At 43.2% G+C, this 20,781-nt stretch overlaps 1 protein-coding gene and 1 pseudogene across 1 annotated transcript; both read right to left on the bottom strand.

The window, feature by feature from the left end:
• Positions 1-3,323: 3,323 nt before the first annotated feature.
• On the bottom strand, positions 3,324-5,593 carry LOC145859547 (musculoskeletal embryonic nuclear protein 1-like; annotated as a pseudogene).
• Positions 5,594-7,037: 1,444 nt separating this feature from the next.
• Positions 7,038-20,262, bottom strand: LOC106565824 (store-operated calcium entry regulator STIMATE). The gene is made up of 8 exons (XM_014133390.3): positions 19,063-20,262; positions 16,464-16,512; positions 16,167-16,262; positions 15,233-15,354; positions 14,469-14,581; positions 14,227-14,304; positions 12,622-12,771; positions 7,038-9,065 (listed from the first exon to the last, which is right to left on the bottom strand). Exons 1-8 carry the CDS (start codon positions 19,376-19,378, stop codon positions 8,949-8,951), a joined length of 1,041 nt encoding a protein of 346 aa, XP_013988865.2. The 5' UTR covers positions 19,379-20,262; the 3' UTR covers positions 7,038-8,948.
• Between the last annotated feature and the right edge of the window lie 519 nt (positions 20,263-20,781).

Below are 20,781 nucleotides of genomic sequence, written 5' to 3'. Positions count from 1 at the left end.
GACTGGGAAAATAAGTTTTGAACGGTCATCCAACTCAGATTTGCAAGTCGGGAACTCGGGCCTCTTTGTAGAGCTGCGACCTGAAGATCACTGACGCCATCATGATTCAACCTTGTTTTTTCCCCCCCCGAGTTCCCAGTTGTCTTGAAAGCACCAGAAATCTAGAGAATGCCAGACTTGAATGAGAAAGTTTGATGACAAAATTTGGCCACGAATGACCACTGCGCCACCTTCCTGTTCGAGTGAGCACAGCACAACAAGATGAGTCCAAAAATGTCTTGTATCCTGCTGCATAAATGATGTAATATGCCAGGGAGATATGTACACTGTAGCTAAGAATGTAACATTAAGTGTATGTTGTGTAGTAAGCTGTTAGTAGCCCATGTGCCTCACCCTAATAATTTGGTCCCTTTTCCCCTTATGCCATAGTTTGTACATCTCAATTGTCAGTAGAAACCACATTTGTTTAAGCAAGTCAGCCATATCTGCTATGTTTTTTTAATTTGTAGTAAATGAGGCTGAATTTACTGTTTTGCTGCCAGACAAGGCTCCGCTGATAGCCAGGTGTAGCAGTGGTAAGGTGTTGGGACTCTGCTGTTAGGACAGATTTATGTAGACCCTCACAGTTTGTGGACATCATGTGTCACTGTTATAGTGCAATTCATTTATTGTTTAGTGTTATGGCTTTGCTGGCATGCATCAAATCCCACCAAGATTTACATGCTAAAATTGCCACTGAGTACAGAGGCAGGGTAAATTCAAAACGAAATAGCTTTTATTGCCTATAAGGTTCCAACCTAAATGATCTCTTCAAGAACAAAACTTAAATGTTCAGCAAATAAAACTTGAAACCAGACCTAACGGCTCTCTCAGTCCTCTCCTCCCGTGAAGGGAAACCAGCAGCTGATAAGTGTGGTGCCTGAGTGAGTAGCCAGCAACACCCTTAACAAGCCTATTTAAGTCAGCCGTGCCTGTTCATCTTCAAGCATTGGGCGCTTTCCCAGCTGACTACATGGCTTGCGAGGGTGTGGACATTAAGTGGCCGCCCCTCACGGCGCCACATTCCATTCTCACGAGGGAAGCCGTCAGGTGACCAACGGTGGCCCACCCATCCCAAGGCTTCAAGCTGATGGCCGCGTTCCATGCTGACCCCCTCGCTTGTAGTGCTGGTCGTGGTAGGAGGACTGGCCCCTGACATCCCAACACAGGCATAAAATTTAGTTAGCATTATGCTAACTCAACAGGGTCCAGTTTTAAATCAAAATCAAATAAAATCTTATGTCACATACGCCAAATACAACAGGTGTAGACATTACAGTGAAATGCTTACAAGCCCTTACCCAACAATGAAGTTAAGAATCAATTCAACAAAAAAAGTATGAAATAAAAGTAACAAATAATTAAAGAGCAGCAGTAAAATAACAATAGTAGCGAGGCTATATACAGGGGGTACTGGTACAGAGTAGATGTGCGGGGGCACCGGTTAGTCAAGGTAATATTTACATGTAGGTAGAGTTATTAAAGTGACTATGCATAGATAATAGAGAGTAGCGTAAAGGAGGGGGGGGCAATGCAAATAGTCTGGGTAGCCATTTGATTAGATGTTCAGGAGTCTTATGGCTTGGGGGTAGAAGCTGTTTAGAAGCCTCTTGGACCTAGACTTGGCGCTCCGGTACCGCTTGCCATGCGGTAGCAGAGAGAACAGTCTATGACTAGGGTGGCTAGAGTCTTGGACAATTTTTAGGGCCTTCCTCTGACACTGCCTGGTATAGAGGTCCTGGATGGCAGGAAGCTTGGCCCCGGTCATGTACTGGGCCGTACGCACGACCCTCTGTAGTGCCTTGCGGTCGGAGGCCGAGCAGTTGCCATACCAGGCAGTGATGCAACCCGTCAGGATGCTCTCGATGGTGCAGCTGTAGAACCTTTTGAGGATCTGAGGACCCATGCCAAATCTTTTCAGTCTCCTTAGTGGGAATAGGTTTTGTTGTGCCCTCTTCACAACTGTCTTGGTGTGCTTGGACCATGTTAGTTTGTTGGTGATGTGGTCACCAAGGAACTTGAAGCTCTCAACCTGCTCCACTACAGCCCCATCGATGAGAATGGGGGTGTGCTCGGTCCGCATTTTCCTGTAGTCCACAATCATCTCCTTTGTCTTGATCACGTTGAGGGAGAGGTTGTTGTCCTGGCACCACATGGTCAGGTGTCGGTGATTGGGCCTACCATTGTTGTGTCATCGGCAAACTTAATGATGGTGTTGGAGTCGTGCCTGGCCGTGAGGTCATGAGTGAACAGGGAGTACAGGAGGGGACTGTGCACGCACCACAGAGGGGCCCCCGTGTTGAGAATCAGCGTGGCGGATGTGTTGTTACCTACCCTTACCACCTGGGGGCGGCCAGTCAGGACATCCAGGAACCAGTTGCAGAGGGAGGTGTTTAGTCCCAGGGTCATTAGCTTAGTGATGTGTTGAGGGCACTATGGTGTTGAACGCTGAGCTATAGTCTATGAATAGCATTCTCACATAGGTGTTCCTTTTGTCCAGGTGTGAAAGGGTAGAGTGGATTGCATCATCTGTGGATCTGTTGGGGCGGTATGCCCGGTTTCCTAAAGGCATCTTAAGGTTAAATTCATGGTTAGAACCATAGGACTCTATGGCTCCAACGATGAACTTAGCCTTAAGATGCTTTTGGGAAACAGGGCCCAGGATTCTCTCTTCATAAACATCAAAGGAAAAAACATCTCAGTTCCCATCTGGTTCAGCTCACTGATTATCTAAACACTTGATTCTTCTTCAGTAGTAAAAATATACTCCACAACATTGTTTCCAATAAGTTAAACGTTCAATGTTTCTATGATTCTTCTAGGTTTCTTTCTGTGTCACAGTTCACAGTTCGTGGAAGCTTTCTCCAAAGGCAAGAGGGTAAGAAAGCGAGAGCCGAGCCACAGCAAAAGATGTTCAGACTCTAGTGGTCGCCAACAAACTCCCAACCCATAGAATTAGTGTAAAGAAGTTAGGAGCTGTCTTGTTTTGTGAAAATGGTAGGGAATGTCTAAAATAGCATTGTCTACATACGCATTATACTTCAGTGTGCTGCTGTCCCAATTTCAAAATGTCCTATTTCCATGCTAAAATAAAAACTAAGAAAATGCCATGTTTTGTATAAGGGTAAATTGAGGCACACACACACACATTCACACAACAGATATCAGACCATTCAATAACAGTAAGGTTTGGCTTCTTTGGTGCCATTTGTCCAGGCTACCATCTGTCCTGTCATGGCTCCAGTGCAGCGATGATAGCCACTACTCCTCCACCCTGGCTGGCTCTACTTGCCAAAGATGCTGGCTCCTGGGGCTTTAGGCTTCTCCAGTACAGTCTCTCCTCAAGACTTCACCCCACTGAACACAGAGGGAGCCACCTTCCCCATACGCTTCGAGATTGGACAGAGACAAGGCCATGAGCGAAGATAGTGGGGCGTGCCAAGCACTACTACACACAAACACAAAGATGAGCAATATTCACACTGTAGACAAACTGAAGAGTATATAATCTTTAGAAGAAGTGCTGCCGTTGTGTCGTCTTTTTCCTTCTTCCTAGTTCTCTAATCGAACATTCTTCCTCTACCCTGGGGACAAAAAAAAAAAAAAAAAAATGTAAAATGACAGGGACAGTAACGCTAGGCTAGTTTCTGACAACTTAGCCTCCTGCCTGACTGCACAAGATTCAGTCTCTGTAGGAGTGGAAACTATTTGTAACTCACTCAGTATGCACTCTCCCGAGCTGGGCTTGGGTCGAATACACACCAGAGTTCAGCGATAACATTGTAGAAAGTGAACCGAGCTCACGTCACTTGACTGTGTGACTTTACTTTCCCTGATATGCTCCCTGCACTAATGCCTACAACTGACTAATATCAAAAGGGTATATGCGGTCAACAATTAATATGGCAGTGATAATTACTTGTATGACACACTCCCACAAAAAAAGTTAGGCAAGTGACATTAGGCTACTATAGATTCTGAGTCTGAATGCTGCTACTCACCACACTCTATCATGACCTCATAGGTCTTACTCTTGGGCTCGCCCTTCAGCCCGTTTACTGCGGGCTCCTTTCAGGTCCTCCTCCATCACAGGACACTTCTTTACCTCACCGGGCTATGGAGGGCTGGAGAAAGAATGGGGGTTAAAGACAGGGTAATCTAGAAAAAAGAAACGCACACCTATAAAGGCGAGGTGCTGGCTAGCGGAGTAGAACACTAGAAAATAAAGGAAAGCCGCACACTCTAAGATCTCAGATGCAAAAAATTTAATAACCAACGTTTCGACAGCGGAGCTGTCTTCATCAGGGTATCATCACAAACACTGCGAGATGAGTCATTTATATAGTGTCAAGAGACACACAGGTGTTTGTAATCATGGCCAAGTATGGCCTAATATCATTGGTTAACTCAAATATATATAAAAAAAATGACATACAAAGAACATACAAAAAGACAAACAAATGGATAGCATACGATCATAGCATTTGTAGTCTAAAATGTATCTAACAAACAATTACAATGGCAAAATCACAATTATCACAAGAATGGCTTCAGATCAAAGTCTATGTTGAGACCGAAGGGAGCAAGGGTCTTTAAATTAAAGATCCAGGCAGCCTCTCGTTTTAACAATAAATTATCAAGGTCACCCCCTCTCCTCGGGAGGGTGACATGTTCGATGCCAATATAACACAGAGACGAAATCGGATGGTTTGCTTCCAAAAAGTGGGCCGCAACTGGGTAAGTTAAGTTTTTGCACCTAATGGTGCTACGGTGCTCTGAGATACGTACTTTTAATTCACGCTTTGTTTTACCCACATAATTTTTACCACAAGGACAAGTTATAAGATAAATAACTGCCTTAGTGGAACACGTAATAACACCTTTAATTGGGATAGATTTCCCTGTTTGGGGGTGTTTGAAGGATCTACATTTATAAGTGCCATTGCATTGAGCACAGCCATTACACTTGTAATTTCCATCCAGTATGGGTGCAAATAGACGTTGTTCAGGAATATCTTGGGGTGGTAAATCAGAGTGTACCAATAGGTCTCTGAGATTTCTGCCCCGCGAGAATACGATCAGGGGAAGATCAGAAAACACATTAACGAGACTATCATCATATTTCAGAATGTGCCAATGTTTGTGAACGATTCCTTTAATTTGTTCAGAGCACTTTGAATAGCGGGTAGTGAGAACGCAAGAATGCGTCTTTTTGCGAGACTGACCTTGAAAAAGGTCATGTCTCGTTTTGTTTTGAATTTTCTCAATGGCAATGTTAATCTGATCATTGTTGTACCCCCTCTCCTTGAACTTATCCTGAGTCTCAGCCATATTTTAAAGACAAGGTAAAATCTCACATCTTTCTGGATTTCCCTCATCATAACTCTCCCTCTGATTTGTCTCTCAATCTTCCTATTTTAAAGTAAATATAGCGCAATCCTTTACATAGGAAATAATATATGTAGATTTACCTGTCACATCAAGAACTGGACAACAAATAGTTGATTATAGGTCAGGACAGTCGGATACAAGGACGTTTGCTTACCTGAGACATTGTATTTGGGTTTTCGTGTCTTAACCCCAGAGTTCTGGTCAGTGGAGCTGTGTCTGGATTGCTCCACTCGGTCCAGTCCATTATATTTATACCCTCAGATCCTCAGGGAGATAATCTCTGTTATAGACCCTGGGATTGAGTCAGTGGACCCCCACCCTCTCTCTCTGTCCATTGTCAATGTGTATTATTAGACTGACATGAGGGATTGTGCCGCTGGAACAGGTCTTCCCTCATTTAGGATGTGGTTGCAACGAACTGCTGAGTGAGAGACAACTCAGAGCCCTTACAACATCCCACAAGCAGTGATTTAAAAGTACACTGGAAGCTACACCGCTCCCCGGCAGTCTAGTGGTTAAGATTAACTGCTTTCACCCCAGCAGCCCGGGTTTGATTCCTGGTCAGGGAATGTCCTTTTAGGCCTCTGAATGCATGTCAACTTGCAGAACACGTCAGCTGATGAACACCTTCCCCATGTTACTACTAACCCCAAAATAGCTCTACTCCCTACTGCCCAATCAAGAGTTCACCTCTCCCATCAAATTAAACCTGAGGTCAAAATATTTTCCTGAAGGGATTACCTAAATGTTTAGGGATTTTGCAAACATAACACTTGCAGTCATATAACTTTGACATAATGGTTCAGAATAAGACTTGACTCAGAGGGGCCAGACCATACAAACTGTATCACAGGGAGACTAGTGAATCAGCCTTTCTGTTTGAGGCCATTGCTTGCCTGCCAGCATGTCTGTGTGTGTAGTTAATAAGTGAGTAAGGAGTCAAAAGATGTTTGAGAGCCAGGCTTATCCATCAATAACAATTGTCCTCGAGTCAGTGTGTATGCTTCAAAAGATAGACTTGTGTGTATAATTACGGGATCTATTTGCAGCAGTGGAGGCTGGTGGGAGGAGTTATAGGAGCACAGGCTCATTGTAATGGCTGGAATGGAGTAAACATTGTTTCCATGTTTGATATCGTTCCATTTATTCCAGCAATTACAATGAGCCTGTCCTCCTATAGCGCTTCCTAACAGCCTCCTCTGATTTACAGGTACTGCGCCATTATTCTCAGTCAGTGAACTCTATGGGGAGAAATGGGTCCTCACTTCCCTAAAAGCCTCACTGCACCTGTTACTTAACTGTTTACTGACAGCCCACTCCATCAATGTGGAAATGGCACCCTGGTGGCAGTCTAGAGTATAACAGAGACCTGTGATCTCAAACTCTCCCCCTACATTCCAGGAGCCTTCTTAACACTAGCATTTTTACCCTGACAGCTCCCTGGGGGTCTAGTGGTTAAGATTTGGTGCGCTCTGGGTTTGATTCCTGGCCAGGGAATTCACTTTTTAAACCCTCCCACAATGCAGTACAACCCTAGTAAAAGGACAATCCAGAAAGCTCTGTCTATTCAGACATGGTCTTAAAAAAAACACCAAAAAAACCTGCTATTTCAGTGTTTTACTAACTTTATTGCAAAAGCAAAAATAATGGTAATGTAAGTCCTTAATTTGTCAGTCATTTTAATGATCTAGTTATTTTTTCAAAGTACTAAAAGCCCTCTCTTTTGAGCAGAGGGCAACCAGAAGTGTTTTATGATGCTGTATCACCCATTTACCAAACCCTACTGTCATGTATTCCTAAGTATCAGCCAACAACACAATCATTGTCAAACCGTTCAACATCTTCAGCACTATGGTCATCACATTTACTTTATCCCCACTTCTTACTTTGAACAGGAGCATTAAGACAAACACACTCATACAAACATACCTGCACTGTACTGCAGGCTGACCTAGAGTCACTCAAACATACCTTCACTGTACTGCAGGCTGACTCAAACTAGGTCTGTGCTTCTGTCAAACCAACTGAATGCTACTGCAAGTCTTAAGCTCTGGGGCACAAAATGAACACTCACAAACACGGTAAGTTCACATAGGCACATTGTCGAAAACAAAGAATGAACACAAAGAACATCCATAGACCAGTGATAACTGGGAATTGTGCAAGAGCGGAGAGTTTTTTCCCATTGGTTGTGAGGACACACCCTCAGGTCCCATATCTACTCCGTCTCTGAATGAAAAACACTTAGTAGGCTGGGGATCATCATGGTTCTGGCCCAAAATAACTTACTGTAAAAAACAAACAGGACACACCAAAGACAATAAATAAGTAATGAAAGAGATCCCAGTTAACTGTCATACGCAGAGACAGGGAGAGAAGGAGACAGGGAGAGAAGGCTCCAAGCCAGGCCTATAGACCTAAACGGTCACTGGGTGGGCTTGAAATGAGGGTTTCGGTCCCTTGGGTCCGGGTTGGGTGGTGCATGGTGGAGACACACATGCCCAAGCTGCACCGTCCTGACCCGTCCTCCCTCTGCAGTCATGTAGAAGTGGAAACAGTTAGAAACGTGACTGCTGTGGTTATTATAAAACACTGCATCTTCACAGAGCAAAGCCTTCATTGGGGCATCAAGCCACACCTCCCACATTCCCTTAGCCATGCATGAATGGAAAAGTCCACACAGACAGACACACACTCCTCCACCAACTCCTATAACAGGCCATAGCAGTCAGCCTAGCTGAGGAGACAGACAGACATTTCTTATATGGAATCTAGATGAGGAATACAATCACTTTTTGATTCGGAAGAGTATCAGATGTATTAAAATGACAAAGGTTTACTTAAAGGCAGGGGGGGGGACGCTGAGTTCAATACCAGGTGCCTGTTCTCTCTGTCTACATCCAACCAAGGTCACCGGCTAAACCACAGAAAAAGTAACACCCATTCACAGTTTAACCTGATGCAGTAATATCATTCTGGACTTCTGAAGAGTCAGTGTGGAACAGAATTAGGAATTAGAATAGTCATTTAATAGGATCTTTAGGGTGCTAGCAATTACACTGCATCACCAACTCAAACACACCCAAACCCTCCTATTACAGACTAGTGTTAAACGTTTTCCCAACACCCATATCAAGATTCATTTCCCCAACGAGTGTCACTGAAACACCAGTGACAGATCTATGGTGAAATCTCCTTTAGACATGGTATGTAGTTAGCTGCAGTAAAATCCTTTCCATGGGTTTCTATCCCAGTGCAGAGGCTGCAGGAGTCCCATGTGGATGTGTAGTAATGGCAGTCCAATAGGCTCCATGGTCTGCAGTCTTCCATGATCCCACCTCCCTACATAGGCCCCCTACTCACTCCACAAAGAGACCAATGCCAGCCTGCTGTTAGAGGAATCAAGTACAGGTTGCCAGCAGCCTCCAGTCAGGGCAGCAGGCCCTGGAGGAGGAGAGAGTGGGGATGTGAGTAGACACAGGAGTGGGTCAGACCAGGTCAGACTGGGTAGGCCCAGGTCAAACAGGGATCCCCATACGGTGCTTCTTCTTCTTCTTGACCGTCTTGAGGCCAGTGAGTCTGCGCACATCCTCCTCCTCTGAGTCATCCATCTCATCGTCAGCCGAGAACAGGATCTGAGAGAGAGAAAGAGTTTGGAAATGAGACCAAAGGAAGCCACACACCTGGATGGATGACACTCAAAGCAACCCTGAGTTATGGGTTAAATTAGTTGAATCCCAGAGCTTAAATGCTCACGGACACCAGCAAATTTCCTGTGTCAGCAGAAACATATAATTCGCCCTCCATCTGCCTCTGTGGGGTGGAAGGATGGCGATGGGTCTGGTTGCTTAAAAACTGTTGGGGATAGGGGGCAGTATTTGCACGGCCATATAAAAAACATACCCGATTTAATCTGGTTACTACTCCTGCCCAGTAACTAGAATATGCATATAATTAGTAGATTTGGATAGAAAACACTCTAAAGTTTCTAAAACTGTTTGAATGGTGTCTGTGAGTATAACAGAACTCATATGGCAGGCCAAAACCTGAGAAGATTCCATGCAGGAAGTGGAAATCTGATTTGTGGAATCACCTTCAACACTTTGCCTATGAAACACACCGTGAGTTAGGATTCATTTAGCACTTCCTAAGGCTTCCACTAGATGTCAACAGTCTTTACAAAGTGGTTTGAGTCTTCTCCGGTAGAAACTGACCGAAAGAGAGTCTTGGAAAGTTGGTCATAGAGGGAGGGCCATTACTACTATGACGCGGGCGCCCATGGGTACCCTTTCATTCCGAAACGTTTAGTAAGACAATGCAATCGTCCGCCTTGAATATTATTGAAGCACTGGTTGAAAAAGGCCCTAAAGATTTATGTTATACAACGTTTGACATGTTTGAACGAACGTAAATATATATTTTTTGCACATTCGTGACGACAAGTCCAACGCGCCTCGTACATTATGAGTAGCCTTCGTAACGCGCTAACAAGAAGGAACTATTGGGACATAAATTATTAACTTTTTCGAACAAAACTACATTTGTTGTGGACCTGGGATTCCTGGAAGTGCCTTCTGATGAAGATAATCAAAGGTAAGGGAATATTTACAAAAGTATATTTGATTTTAGATGGTTCCAAGATGGCGCTAACCTGTATCGCCTAGCCTATTTTTCTGAGCATACCACCTCGTTTATTGCAAAGTGTGATTTCCCAGTAAAGTTCTTTTTAGATCTGGCAATGCGGTTGCATTCACGAGATGTTAATCTATAATTCTTTGAATGACAATATTACATTTTAACAATGTTTTCGCATAGTAATTTTGTAAATTGTAGCGCTGATTCACCGGAAGCATTTGAGGGAAAATATTTTCTGAATGTCACGCTCCGATTTAAAATGCTGTTTTTATATATAAATATGAACTTTATCGAACAAAAAATGCATGTATTGTGTAACATGATGTCCTAGGAGTGTCATCTGATGAAGATTGTCAAAGGTTAGTGCTGCATTTAGCTGTGTTTTGGGTATTTGTGATGCATGCTAGTTGCTTTGAAAATGGCAGTGTGATTTTTTTGGCAGGGTACTCTCCTAACATAATCTAATGTTTTGCTTTTGCTGTAAAGCCTATTTGAAATCGGACAACGTGGTTCGATTCAGGAGAGGTGTATCTATAAAATGGTGTAAAATAGTCATATGTTTGAGAAATTGAAGTTATAGCATTTATGAGGTATTTGTATTTCGCACGACGCGATTCCACTGGCTGTCAGGTTCCCAGACAGGTTACGATAAGAAAGTGCTCACCCTGGTGGCAGTCTGTTATACTACATCTCTCAGAAAGGCTCCTCTCTTTTTTCACACCTTCCATGTAATTGGGTCATCTTTTGATCAGTGACTGTACAGTCTAGTGTGTATAAAAAGTGTGTTCCCTGACCGGGAATCGAACCTGGGATGGGGTGGTGAGAGCAGCGAATCCTAATCACTAGACCACCAGGGAGATGTGGTGGCAGGAATACATATGCCCCGGACTATTTGATAGAGGGGAGGAGTCTTTTAGAGTGGTATTTGGGTGTAGTATTGAAGCTTGCCATCAAGGTTTTTTTTACATTGTAAGCCTCTTTTACTGAAGCAAAAACTAGCTCCAACTCATCAAAATAAAACAAGCCTGTGATGACATAGCTATATGCCCCCTTTTATAATGAGAGAGCGATAAGATCACGGCTCTGAATATTTATTTCAGCTTGAGGCAGATTACTAAAGCCATACATGCTCCATGTTAACCTGTACAGCAGTGTTTCTTTAGTAGTGGGTTTGGAGATAGTTCCTGTGACTGGAGGAAGTGCTCACAGTCTGGTACACTACACCCAGATGTCTATGAGAAACTACTCCCCTGTCACATGCCACAAATTCCATATAATGGTAATTCCATAGGACATGCATTCCTGATATTAGACATGATGGTCTAGTGGTTAGGATTTGGTGCTCTCACCGCCATGCCTGGGTTTGATTCCCGGTCAGGGAACACACTTTCAATAACTCCTAGAATCCACTGTCACAAAACATGGTGCTTTGGGTGATCCATGAGTAACTGTGGAAACCAATTACTTAGCTATCACAATCAGCTCAACATTTGATTCTAAAGCAACTCACTACTTCCATTTATGATGAGAAATGTGGTGCTTTGGAATCAGAAGGAAAAAAAAAAACACTCCTTATAAATGATGTTTGTTTTTAGAGTTTCTGGTGAATAAGAAATCCCCCTGCTCAAGGCAGACTTAAATGACTTCATGCATGATATTTGAGTGAGGTGGTTGTCTCTGGTCTTTGGAGCAGATCACAGGGCCAGGTCCATCTGGTTTACAGGTCTGTAAAGTGACTGGCCTTGGGCACAGGGTGGAGTGATTCACAGCCCAGAGACAGGCTTCTGTTGGTGCTGGGCAAGTTTGTCTACACAGCCAGGGGAGGATGTAAGTTAGCCTAGTGGCTACGTCAGCCTGAGGCAATGGGAGGAGAGAGAGGCCACACAGGGCTTGGACGAGGTGGACGAGGCTCAGAATCAAATCTTAGGACTTAGTGTATTCCTCCTAAGGATTTTTCAGAGCTTTCCCAAAAAACAGCTTTTCCAGTGATTTAGGTGTGTAATGTACACCGAGTGTACAAAACATTAAGAACACCTGCTTTTTCCATGAGACACTGACCACGTGAAAGCTATGATCTCTTATTGATCCACTTCAATCACTGTAGGTGAAGTGGAGGAGACAGGTTAATGAAGGATTTTTAATAAACCAATTAGGCACATTTGGGCAGACTTGATACAACATTTTTTACAGAAATGCAACGGTTCATTGGATCAGTCTAACACTACGCAAATACACTGCTGTCATCTAGTGGCTAAAATCTACATTTTGCCTAAACTGGAATAATACATTGTGGCCTTTCTCTTGCATTTTAAAGATAGAAATAAAAAAACCGCATGTTTTTGTCTTTGAATTATCTTTTACCAGATCTAGTGTGTTATATTCTTTTACATTAATTTCACATTTCCACAAACTTCAAAGTGTTTCCTTTCAAATGGTATCAAGAATATGCATATCGTTGCTTCAAGTCCTGAGCTACAGGCAGTTAGATTTGTTAAGCATTCTTTTATTAAGCATTCTGTGTCTATGACTTTATAAATGGCCGTGTCCATGTCTTACCTCAGACTCTGAGTCGTCGTGGGAGAGTGCCCGCCTGTAGCGCACCTTACTGTTGCCCCTCACGTCCTCCCCCACCTCCCGCTCCTCCAGCTTGGCTTTTGTCCGCCCCTTCTTCATCAGGAAGTTATCTACCACCCAAAACATCAGGGCCTGAGGAAAACATACAGTACACAGCTCAGTGAGCAAGTACAACAGACACACATGACAGTTTGAAGATCACACACAAGCCTAAATGGCTGAAATCTGCAGACATAAACATCACATCAAATGCACTTAGTTGAAGCAATTACATTTCAAAAGGGATGCAAATATCGGTCAATTTTGCTGCCGATTAACTGACCGTCATTAACCGGTCAACAAACGGTAAAAAAAATGTCCAAACAGTAAAATGATGTGACCAACAGAAAATACTATTAGAGATCTGTATATAATGACCAGATGCTTATGTTTCTGTCCTAACAATGGGAGTTGAACCAAGGCGGGAAAGCAGGCGACAAGCTTAGGCCCAAAATAAGACCATGGAAACCTATTGGGTTTATTTTGGACAGATTTTGGCGAGAGTGAAACCTCTCGCTTTGCCATATCCTCTCTGGTACCTTGCATTCATACAAGGACCAGACATTTTTCATTAAGAGCTGAATGGAAACATGCAACAATAGCAAGCCTATCATATTATAGTTCAAAAGGCTATAGACTACTTTGAACATACAAGTCCTGTATTGAAGCATCTAATCAAACGTCCTTTTCAAACATTTGCCAAAATGCAATATGCGGAAAACACCATTCTAAACCTAATTTGAGCAGTTGTGACAGATTAAAATCTCAGAAATTTAGAAAGAGGGGGAATGTAATAGCAACAACTATGATGGGTTGCTAATATGGATTGTGCCTATGGCTTCTGAACAACGAAATAAAGTTGATATGAATTAGAACAGGAGAGAAATGCTGGTTAATGGCATGAGGGAAAAAAATTGCCTCCATGTTTCTACAGATCAATTTTCGTAAGGCTACTTTGAAGCAAGGTAAGACATGCCTCATTATTTGAAGTAAAAGTATCAGGTTTGAAACAATTATACTGCCTCGAGCTCACATTGCAAAGTGGTGGGTGACAAACTATCAGTCAACGGTAGGCAGGCTATAGTATAGAGTATACACCTGAACGGCGTACGGGAGGAGCGCTTTAATTACAAGTTGATGTTGAGAAATAAAAATAGCTCCTTTTAAATCGTGGCCACCAAAATGTTGAACACACGATTGCACTTGTTGCAATTGTTAAATTGTTGCGCAATGACTGGGCTTCCAAAAGCAGGCTTCACTCTAGTAGCCTACAGACTTTTTAAGGGGCTACTCTCACGCTGTCTGACAGGTGGAAGGCTATTCCACTCCTCAAACTAGGCTCTGTATGCTGTACGTGTATGATAAATAATATACATGACGAAAATACAAACGTGCCAATTTAATTCCAAAATTAAGAAAATGACCTTAAAGACTGATAAGCATGACCAGGCAGATGTATTTTCAGCAGCTAACCGATTAACGGTTAAGATCACTAAATGTATTTTCAATTGAGCCCTGCCTCACGGAGGTACTGCACACTTAACTTACGTTAACGAAGAACGGGACGATGAGCATGACGATGGCCAGCTCCAACTGAGGGTTGTTTATGGGGTTCAGGAGAGCCAGCTGTGACACACGGTAAGTAAACAGTACACAAACACACCAGAGTTAAAACGATAGAAACAGTTTACAGTACTGTTAGTACTCATACACTTTCCACAGTCATAATATAACTGAACTGACACAACGGTCACGTGGTCAGGAACCTACCCATTATGCCCCCTACTCACCTTCTTCCACTGGGGGATGAGTAGGACCAGGATGATGAGGACCTTCTCAAACATCATGATGAGGATGTAGAGCGCGCACTGGCCTGCCCATGCAGTACACTGCACTGGTTCTCCTGTGCACACACACACACAAAGCAAAGATGAACTCGTGACCTATGGACTAGACACACAATCCAATAGACAGAAACAAACGAGCAAAACAGACAAATCCCAACCCACAGAAATACCCAGACAGACGGCAGTTAACTGGAACTCTATATTCCACGTTAAGTTGCAATCTGCAGTTGCTACATCCATTTTTTGGACTTCTAAATGATAAATCCAGTGAATCTTCAAAAACAAATTCTAAATGCCTCATAAGCTTGGTTTAATGGTCATCATACCCCATCAGAACCCAATATATAAGCTTGTTTTACTCCAATGTCTGTAAACAATATAAGTGTGAACAAACATGCATGCCTCGAAACATGGTTAAAACCATAATGTTTGCTATGGTCAGTCCTTGCATCCAAAGCTATGTCTATGAATTTGAGAGAGGTTACATTTCTCCAGGTCCACTGCGTATTACCCCTTTAAATCAAAGCACCGGGGAAATGTTTCCATAAACTCTGCCTTTGGGTAAACAATTTAACAGTGATCGACTATGTTTGATGTGGATGACATTGCAGTAGTGCCCTAGGCAGCCACTCCCCTCTTCTGGACACCATGCGTACTACAGGGTGAAATGATCCCTCATCCACACTGACAAACACACACACTCGCACCATATTCTCCGAAGCGTAGAGCGTCCCACTGCCTCCACTCTACGATAGCACTGATGGCCCTCACCCCGGCATAGATCAGCAGCATTCCAAGAGACGCATCCAGGAGGAAGTTAATGAGGTAACTGAGGAAGAGAGGAGACATCATGCACTTCAAGGTTGAAGTGGACACAATTTTATAGAGACTATACTGAACAGAAATATAAATGCAACATGCAACAATTTCAACAATTTTACTGAGTTAAATTTCATAGAAGGAAATCAGTCAATTCAATAGGCCCTAATCTATGGATTTCACATGAATGGGCAGGGGCGCAGACATGGATGGGCCTATGCCCACCCAACCAATCAGAATTAGTTTTAAAGGGCTTTATTACAGACAGAAATACTCCTCAGCCCCCCTCCCCTCAGAAGATCCCGCGCGCAGGTGAAGAAGCCAGATGTGGAAGTCCTGGGCTGGTGTGGTTACATGTGGTCTGCGATTGTGAGGCCGGTTGGATGTACTGCCAAATTCTCTAAAACAATGTTGGAGGTGGCTTATGGTAGAGAAATGAACATTAAATTCTCTGGAACAGCTATACAGCTCTGTTGGACATTCCTGCAGTCAGCATGCCAATTGCATGCTCCCTTAAAATCTGTGGCATTGTGTTGTGTGACAAAACTCATGCTGTTAAATCAGCTTGTTGATATGCCACTACTATCAGGTGGGTGGATTATCTTGGCAAAGGAGAAATACTCACTAACAGGGATGTAAGCAAATTTGTGCACGCAATTTGTGCGTATGGAACATTTCTGGGATGTTTTATTTCAGCTCATGAAACATGGGACCAACACTTTACATATTGCATTTATATTTACTACATACACAAAAATACAGAGGCACAAAGACAGACAGACATAATGTCTGACAGACACACTCATACAGAGACACACTCACAGTGAGCAGGGGTCCTCCTCTGTGAGGTCAGACAGGTAGACGTTGGCAAAGTGAATGAATAGCATACCAATGGCCTGTTTGGAGGTGTCCAGGAACCTGGTAGAGTTGCCGGGCACAGGAGGGCCTTTTAAGAACTCTTGAGAATTCAAGTTCTTTCAATAGCTCAACATAACATTAGAAAAATTCACAATTTGTCTTGTGTTTATCTTAGTTGCGTTTCTTGGTTAATTGCAATATTGAAGAGGATAAGCTTGACTACTGTGGTTGGAAGTGGGAGTGAGACGGCTGCCATCTTACCAGATCCTCCAGGGCCTTCTCTCATGCTTGGGCTCCCTGAAGCGCTTCACTGTAGACAGGACACAGAGAGTCACATATAGGACTGCCGCTCTCACACACCCACAACAGCAGTGGGATGAATTTGTATCTCTCTCTGGGGCAAATCCAATCATTCTATTAATGTAAATTAATTAAGGACAGCTCCAGTCTGAACTGAAATCGGCTTTACACTTCCACCATCAAGTTTAGTATGTAGGGCAACATCTCAGCACGAAGTATAACGGGGCTATTTCTATGAATATGGCCAGTGTGATGGAAACGCAATTCAGTTTCCCCTTTAGCACCATAGCCTAACACCTAACTAATGGACTTCAGCAAACAATGTTTTATAGGCTATATTCCCTTAACAAGTCAGCTATTGAGATGCCATGTTTACACAAGGTGAGACCATAGAGGAAGGGTGGATGGTAAGAGGAAGTGGCAGATTTTAGGATGTACATTACATACTAAAATGTCACTGCTTGTTACTAATGTGCCGATCATGATATTATCCACTAAATCTCCCTTGTTCTGTGAGCAGAAGAAATACTTTGGTTGTATCTTATGAGCTGAAAAAAATGTGGTGCATTTGGCACTGTAATCAACCCATTGATAGATCAGAGGACCTGCTAACAGTACGCGACACCAGGCAGGCATTGTCATATTACATGTCACACTGTCTTGGTCACATTTGAACATTATCACCGAGCGTACCAACCTGGGGATGAGAATGATAATAAGGTAGGTGCTTATAGTTGTCCTATTCCACAGTATATTAAGAGTGCATTGATTGGAAATTTGATTTTTGCCTATCTGAACTCTCCCTGAGACATCCTCGGAGAGTGGGGTCACGGCCTGGGTCTGCTAACAGCTACCCTTGAGCAATAAGGGTTCAATGCCTTACTCAAGGGCATTGACAGATTTTTCACATTCTTGGCTCTGTGATTCGAACCAGCAACCTTTCGGTTACTGGCCCAATGCTCTAACCGCTAGGCTACCTGACCCCTGCACTGTAGATTGGTGTGTGTTCAAACACAATAGCCTACATGAAAGACAAACTGCCCGTCTCAGTGACTCCTACTCTGGAGGTTAGGCCCCTGCGGACAAGGCGCAAGCCCTTTCTACTAAAGTCTAGGTCTACACTATTATTATTCCTCACTGTGAGTGATGCAAGAGTGTGTATTCTCTGAACACAATGTAATGGCTGACAAATAATGTTTTGGCTGTTCCAGACAATAGTCAGCTTGTTTCCATGCCTGCCCTCTTCTAACCTCCATGACACATGATTGATTGTTGGGAGAGAAAAAAAGTGGTTTAATGATTTATGACTCCACTAATCTACTGGACATACCCTAATCCTCAATTTGGGTTTAAGATATGACACCTCTAGACTCTTGTTACATCTGGAGTATTTCTCTTGTCTTATCCGGTGTCCTGTGTGAATTTAAATATGCTCTCTCTAATTCTCTCTTTCTTTCTCTCGGAGGACCTGAGCCCTAGGACCATGCCTCAGGACTACCTGGCATGATGACTCCTTGCTGTCCCCAGTCCACCTGGCCGTGCTGCTGCTCCAGTTTCAACTGTTCTGCCTGCGGCTATGGAACCCTGACCTGTTCACCGGACGTGCTTGTTGCACCCTCGACAACTACTATGATTATTATTATTTGACCATGCTGGTCATTTATGAACATTTTAACATCTTGACCATGTTCTGTTATAATATCCACCCGGCACAGCCAGAAGAGGACTGGCCACTCCTCATAGCCTGGTTCCTCTCTAGGTTTCTTCCTAGGTTTTTGGCCTTTCTAGGGAGTTTTTCCTGGGGAGTTTTTCCTAGCCACCGTGCTACTTTCACATGCATTGCTTGCTGTTTGGGGTTTTAGGCTGGGTTTCTGTACAGCACTTTGAGATATCAGCTGATGTACGAAGGGCTATATAAATACATTTGATTTGATTTAGACAACAATACCCTAATGTGTGTTAAATACTTTGTGTGCGTGGATGCATGTGCATGTGCATGTGTCGGTGTAAAGTATGTGTATCTATGTCACCTGTCAAAAGGGGAGCTAGTTTTCCTAGTGTATTGCCCAAGCAAATGTTTACAGGGGAATTCGCATATGGATATGCTGTGACTTCAGACTTCCTCAGACTTGTTGTGTTGTGTTGAGTGTGTAACTACTGACACACCCTGCATGTAGGCTGTGGGCTGGGCTGTGTGAATGTGATGATTCAGGCCCAGTCAATTCCCACTGAGAAAGCTGCCTCAGGCGTCATCACTGCTCTGAGAGCTGAAAATGCCTCACCTCTTGCTGTTGTTGCTGTGAGACTCCTCTCTACCAGGGCAACACTGCTGACTCAGTGGTCAAAGAGGTACTCAATGAGGTCAAATTACATGGCCAAAAATGAACACTATGGGGATGGGACAACACATTTCACACTGTATAATCCAGTATTTTGAGACCGTGTATAAACACTACACAGTGAAATTCAATTTTACAGTAGGCCTAACTGCACAGAACAAACGACCATAAATTAGCACATTTTCCACAGTCAGAGTGGGCATCTGGTTGGCTGTACTCACACATCAGCGTACTGAAGGCCACCATCGCTAGAAGGCCTTGCAGGAAGATGCCGAAAGAGTCCATCAAGTCACCATTCTCGCAGCCACGGGTGTCCGCATTTGGTGTGGAGCGAGCAGACACTGGCGTGTTGGAAGAAGGCATAGCTGACAGAACCACTCCCGGGACAGCCACGTCCCCGGGTTGGGAAAGAAGACTCATCCCACTAACCGCCATAGTAGACCAGTTTAAAGGTTTATTGGCGGATGGCATATACCGTAAATAAGCAATAAAGTCAATGTAAATGTCTCCTCCCCACAGAACGGGCTTCTTCGTCATCCAGTTGTTGTTAAATGGCAATCGATTAGTTATGCAGGAGTTATTGGCAAAAAAGAGGTTATCTTCCTTTTAACTACGGAGCCATATCTTCACGTTTCATGTGGCCAGCTTTAGCAAATATATCCCCGTTTTTGATAATCCATTGTATCACCAAATAGCCACAAAAGAACGACATACCATGCATGTCATACTCATTTAACTAACATATTCTTGGTTTACTAAGAAATTAAAATCCAAGCTGTAGCTAGCTTAAATCAGCTATCGATAGCTAACGAACATAACTAGCTACACAGCAGGCAATCATGGACAACGCATATAACAAGTAAATGCATGTGACGACGCAATGTTTACTAACGGAAACATTAGCAACAAAGTTGCAAAATGAGTCATCCCAAGGCATGTTCTGACTTCATGTCATTTTAGCAGAGCTCCTAAACATTTTAGCGGTGCGCGAGAGGGTTAGCAAATTAAGCTAGCTTCACCTAGTTATGTACCACTTAAATATATATATATTTTTTAAGTGTAAGCAAGCTACTTGAGTAAACACCACTGTTTTACCCTGTGACCAATTAAATTATATAAAAACATCGCGTCAGGGACAAACCACCAGCCAACAAGAACAAGTGATGCTAACGGTACCGGTAGCTTAGCTAGTTAATCTGGTTCAAGTACTTGCAATGGATCCCTTGTGCATGTATGAAAGGCATGATATTGCTATTCTCACGATTTCGGATTTGCTACTTTTTCATTTGAAAAATCTGTTTTGCACAAAACATGGGAACGACCAATAATGTTCTCAATGATCAGAGTACATAGCTACCACTGGAATTTCCAGCTGCATCCTTTCTGTGCAAAACGTTTCCTAAACGAAAGAAAATAGAACAAAACGGGGCGGGACTTACCTTAATTTGTCCAATAGAAACTCTCGTTTTCGTTGCAAAACGCAACTGTTTGGACTAATGAATACGCACAGACTGCCCACTCATGTTGACATTACGTAAAGGTTAATGTGGTCGACGTGACACAACGGTATCATGGGAAGTGTAGCTTGGAAAGATTTTGAACCGTGTTGAACTCATAGAGCTCGCCAGCTTCAAGTCCAAAAGCCCGGAAATGATTTACCTCTGGTTCGTTCAGCCATTCGCATGGGGAAAATGAAATGAATGGGGAAAGAATAGGGTTTTGGGATAAACGCCGACACTTTTGTCTGAGGTTTAACACAGACTTAGGAAGTCTTATATGTTTTGTTCTATATGAGATAATATCAGTCAGTTAACATGACCTTTATGAATTATGAAGTCTTTGTGTTTTTTAATTATTACGCACATGCCTCAAAATACACAGAAAGTGACGTTAGCTGATTATCTCGTAGAACAAAACCTATAAGACCTAAGTCTGTGTTT

This window comes from Salmo salar, chromosome 12 (assembly GCF_965601325.2).
Source record: "Salmo salar chromosome 12, fSalSal1, whole genome shotgun sequence".
NCBI classification, from domain to species: domain Eukaryota; kingdom Metazoa; phylum Chordata; class Actinopteri; order Salmoniformes; family Salmonidae; genus Salmo; species Salmo salar.
The sequence above is the reverse complement of the archived record's forward strand: the minus strand, read 5'-3'. Positions and strand labels throughout refer to the sequence as shown.

Bases quoted from the DNA above. Each gene is read 5' to 3' on its own strand.
- LOC106565824 (XM_014133390.3), bottom strand. From the start codon at position 19,378: ATGACGAAGAAGCCCGTTCTGTGGGGAGGAGACATTTACATTGACTTT. The intron at 16,513-19,062 runs GTGAGTACAGCC...TCCTGTCTACAG, and splicing joins GGCCTTCAGTACGCTGATGT to TGAAGCGCTTCAGGGAGCCC. The intron at 9,066-12,621 runs GTAAGACATGGA...TCTCTCTCTCAG, and splicing joins ACGACGACTCAGAGTCTGAG to ATCCTGTTCTCGGCTGACGA.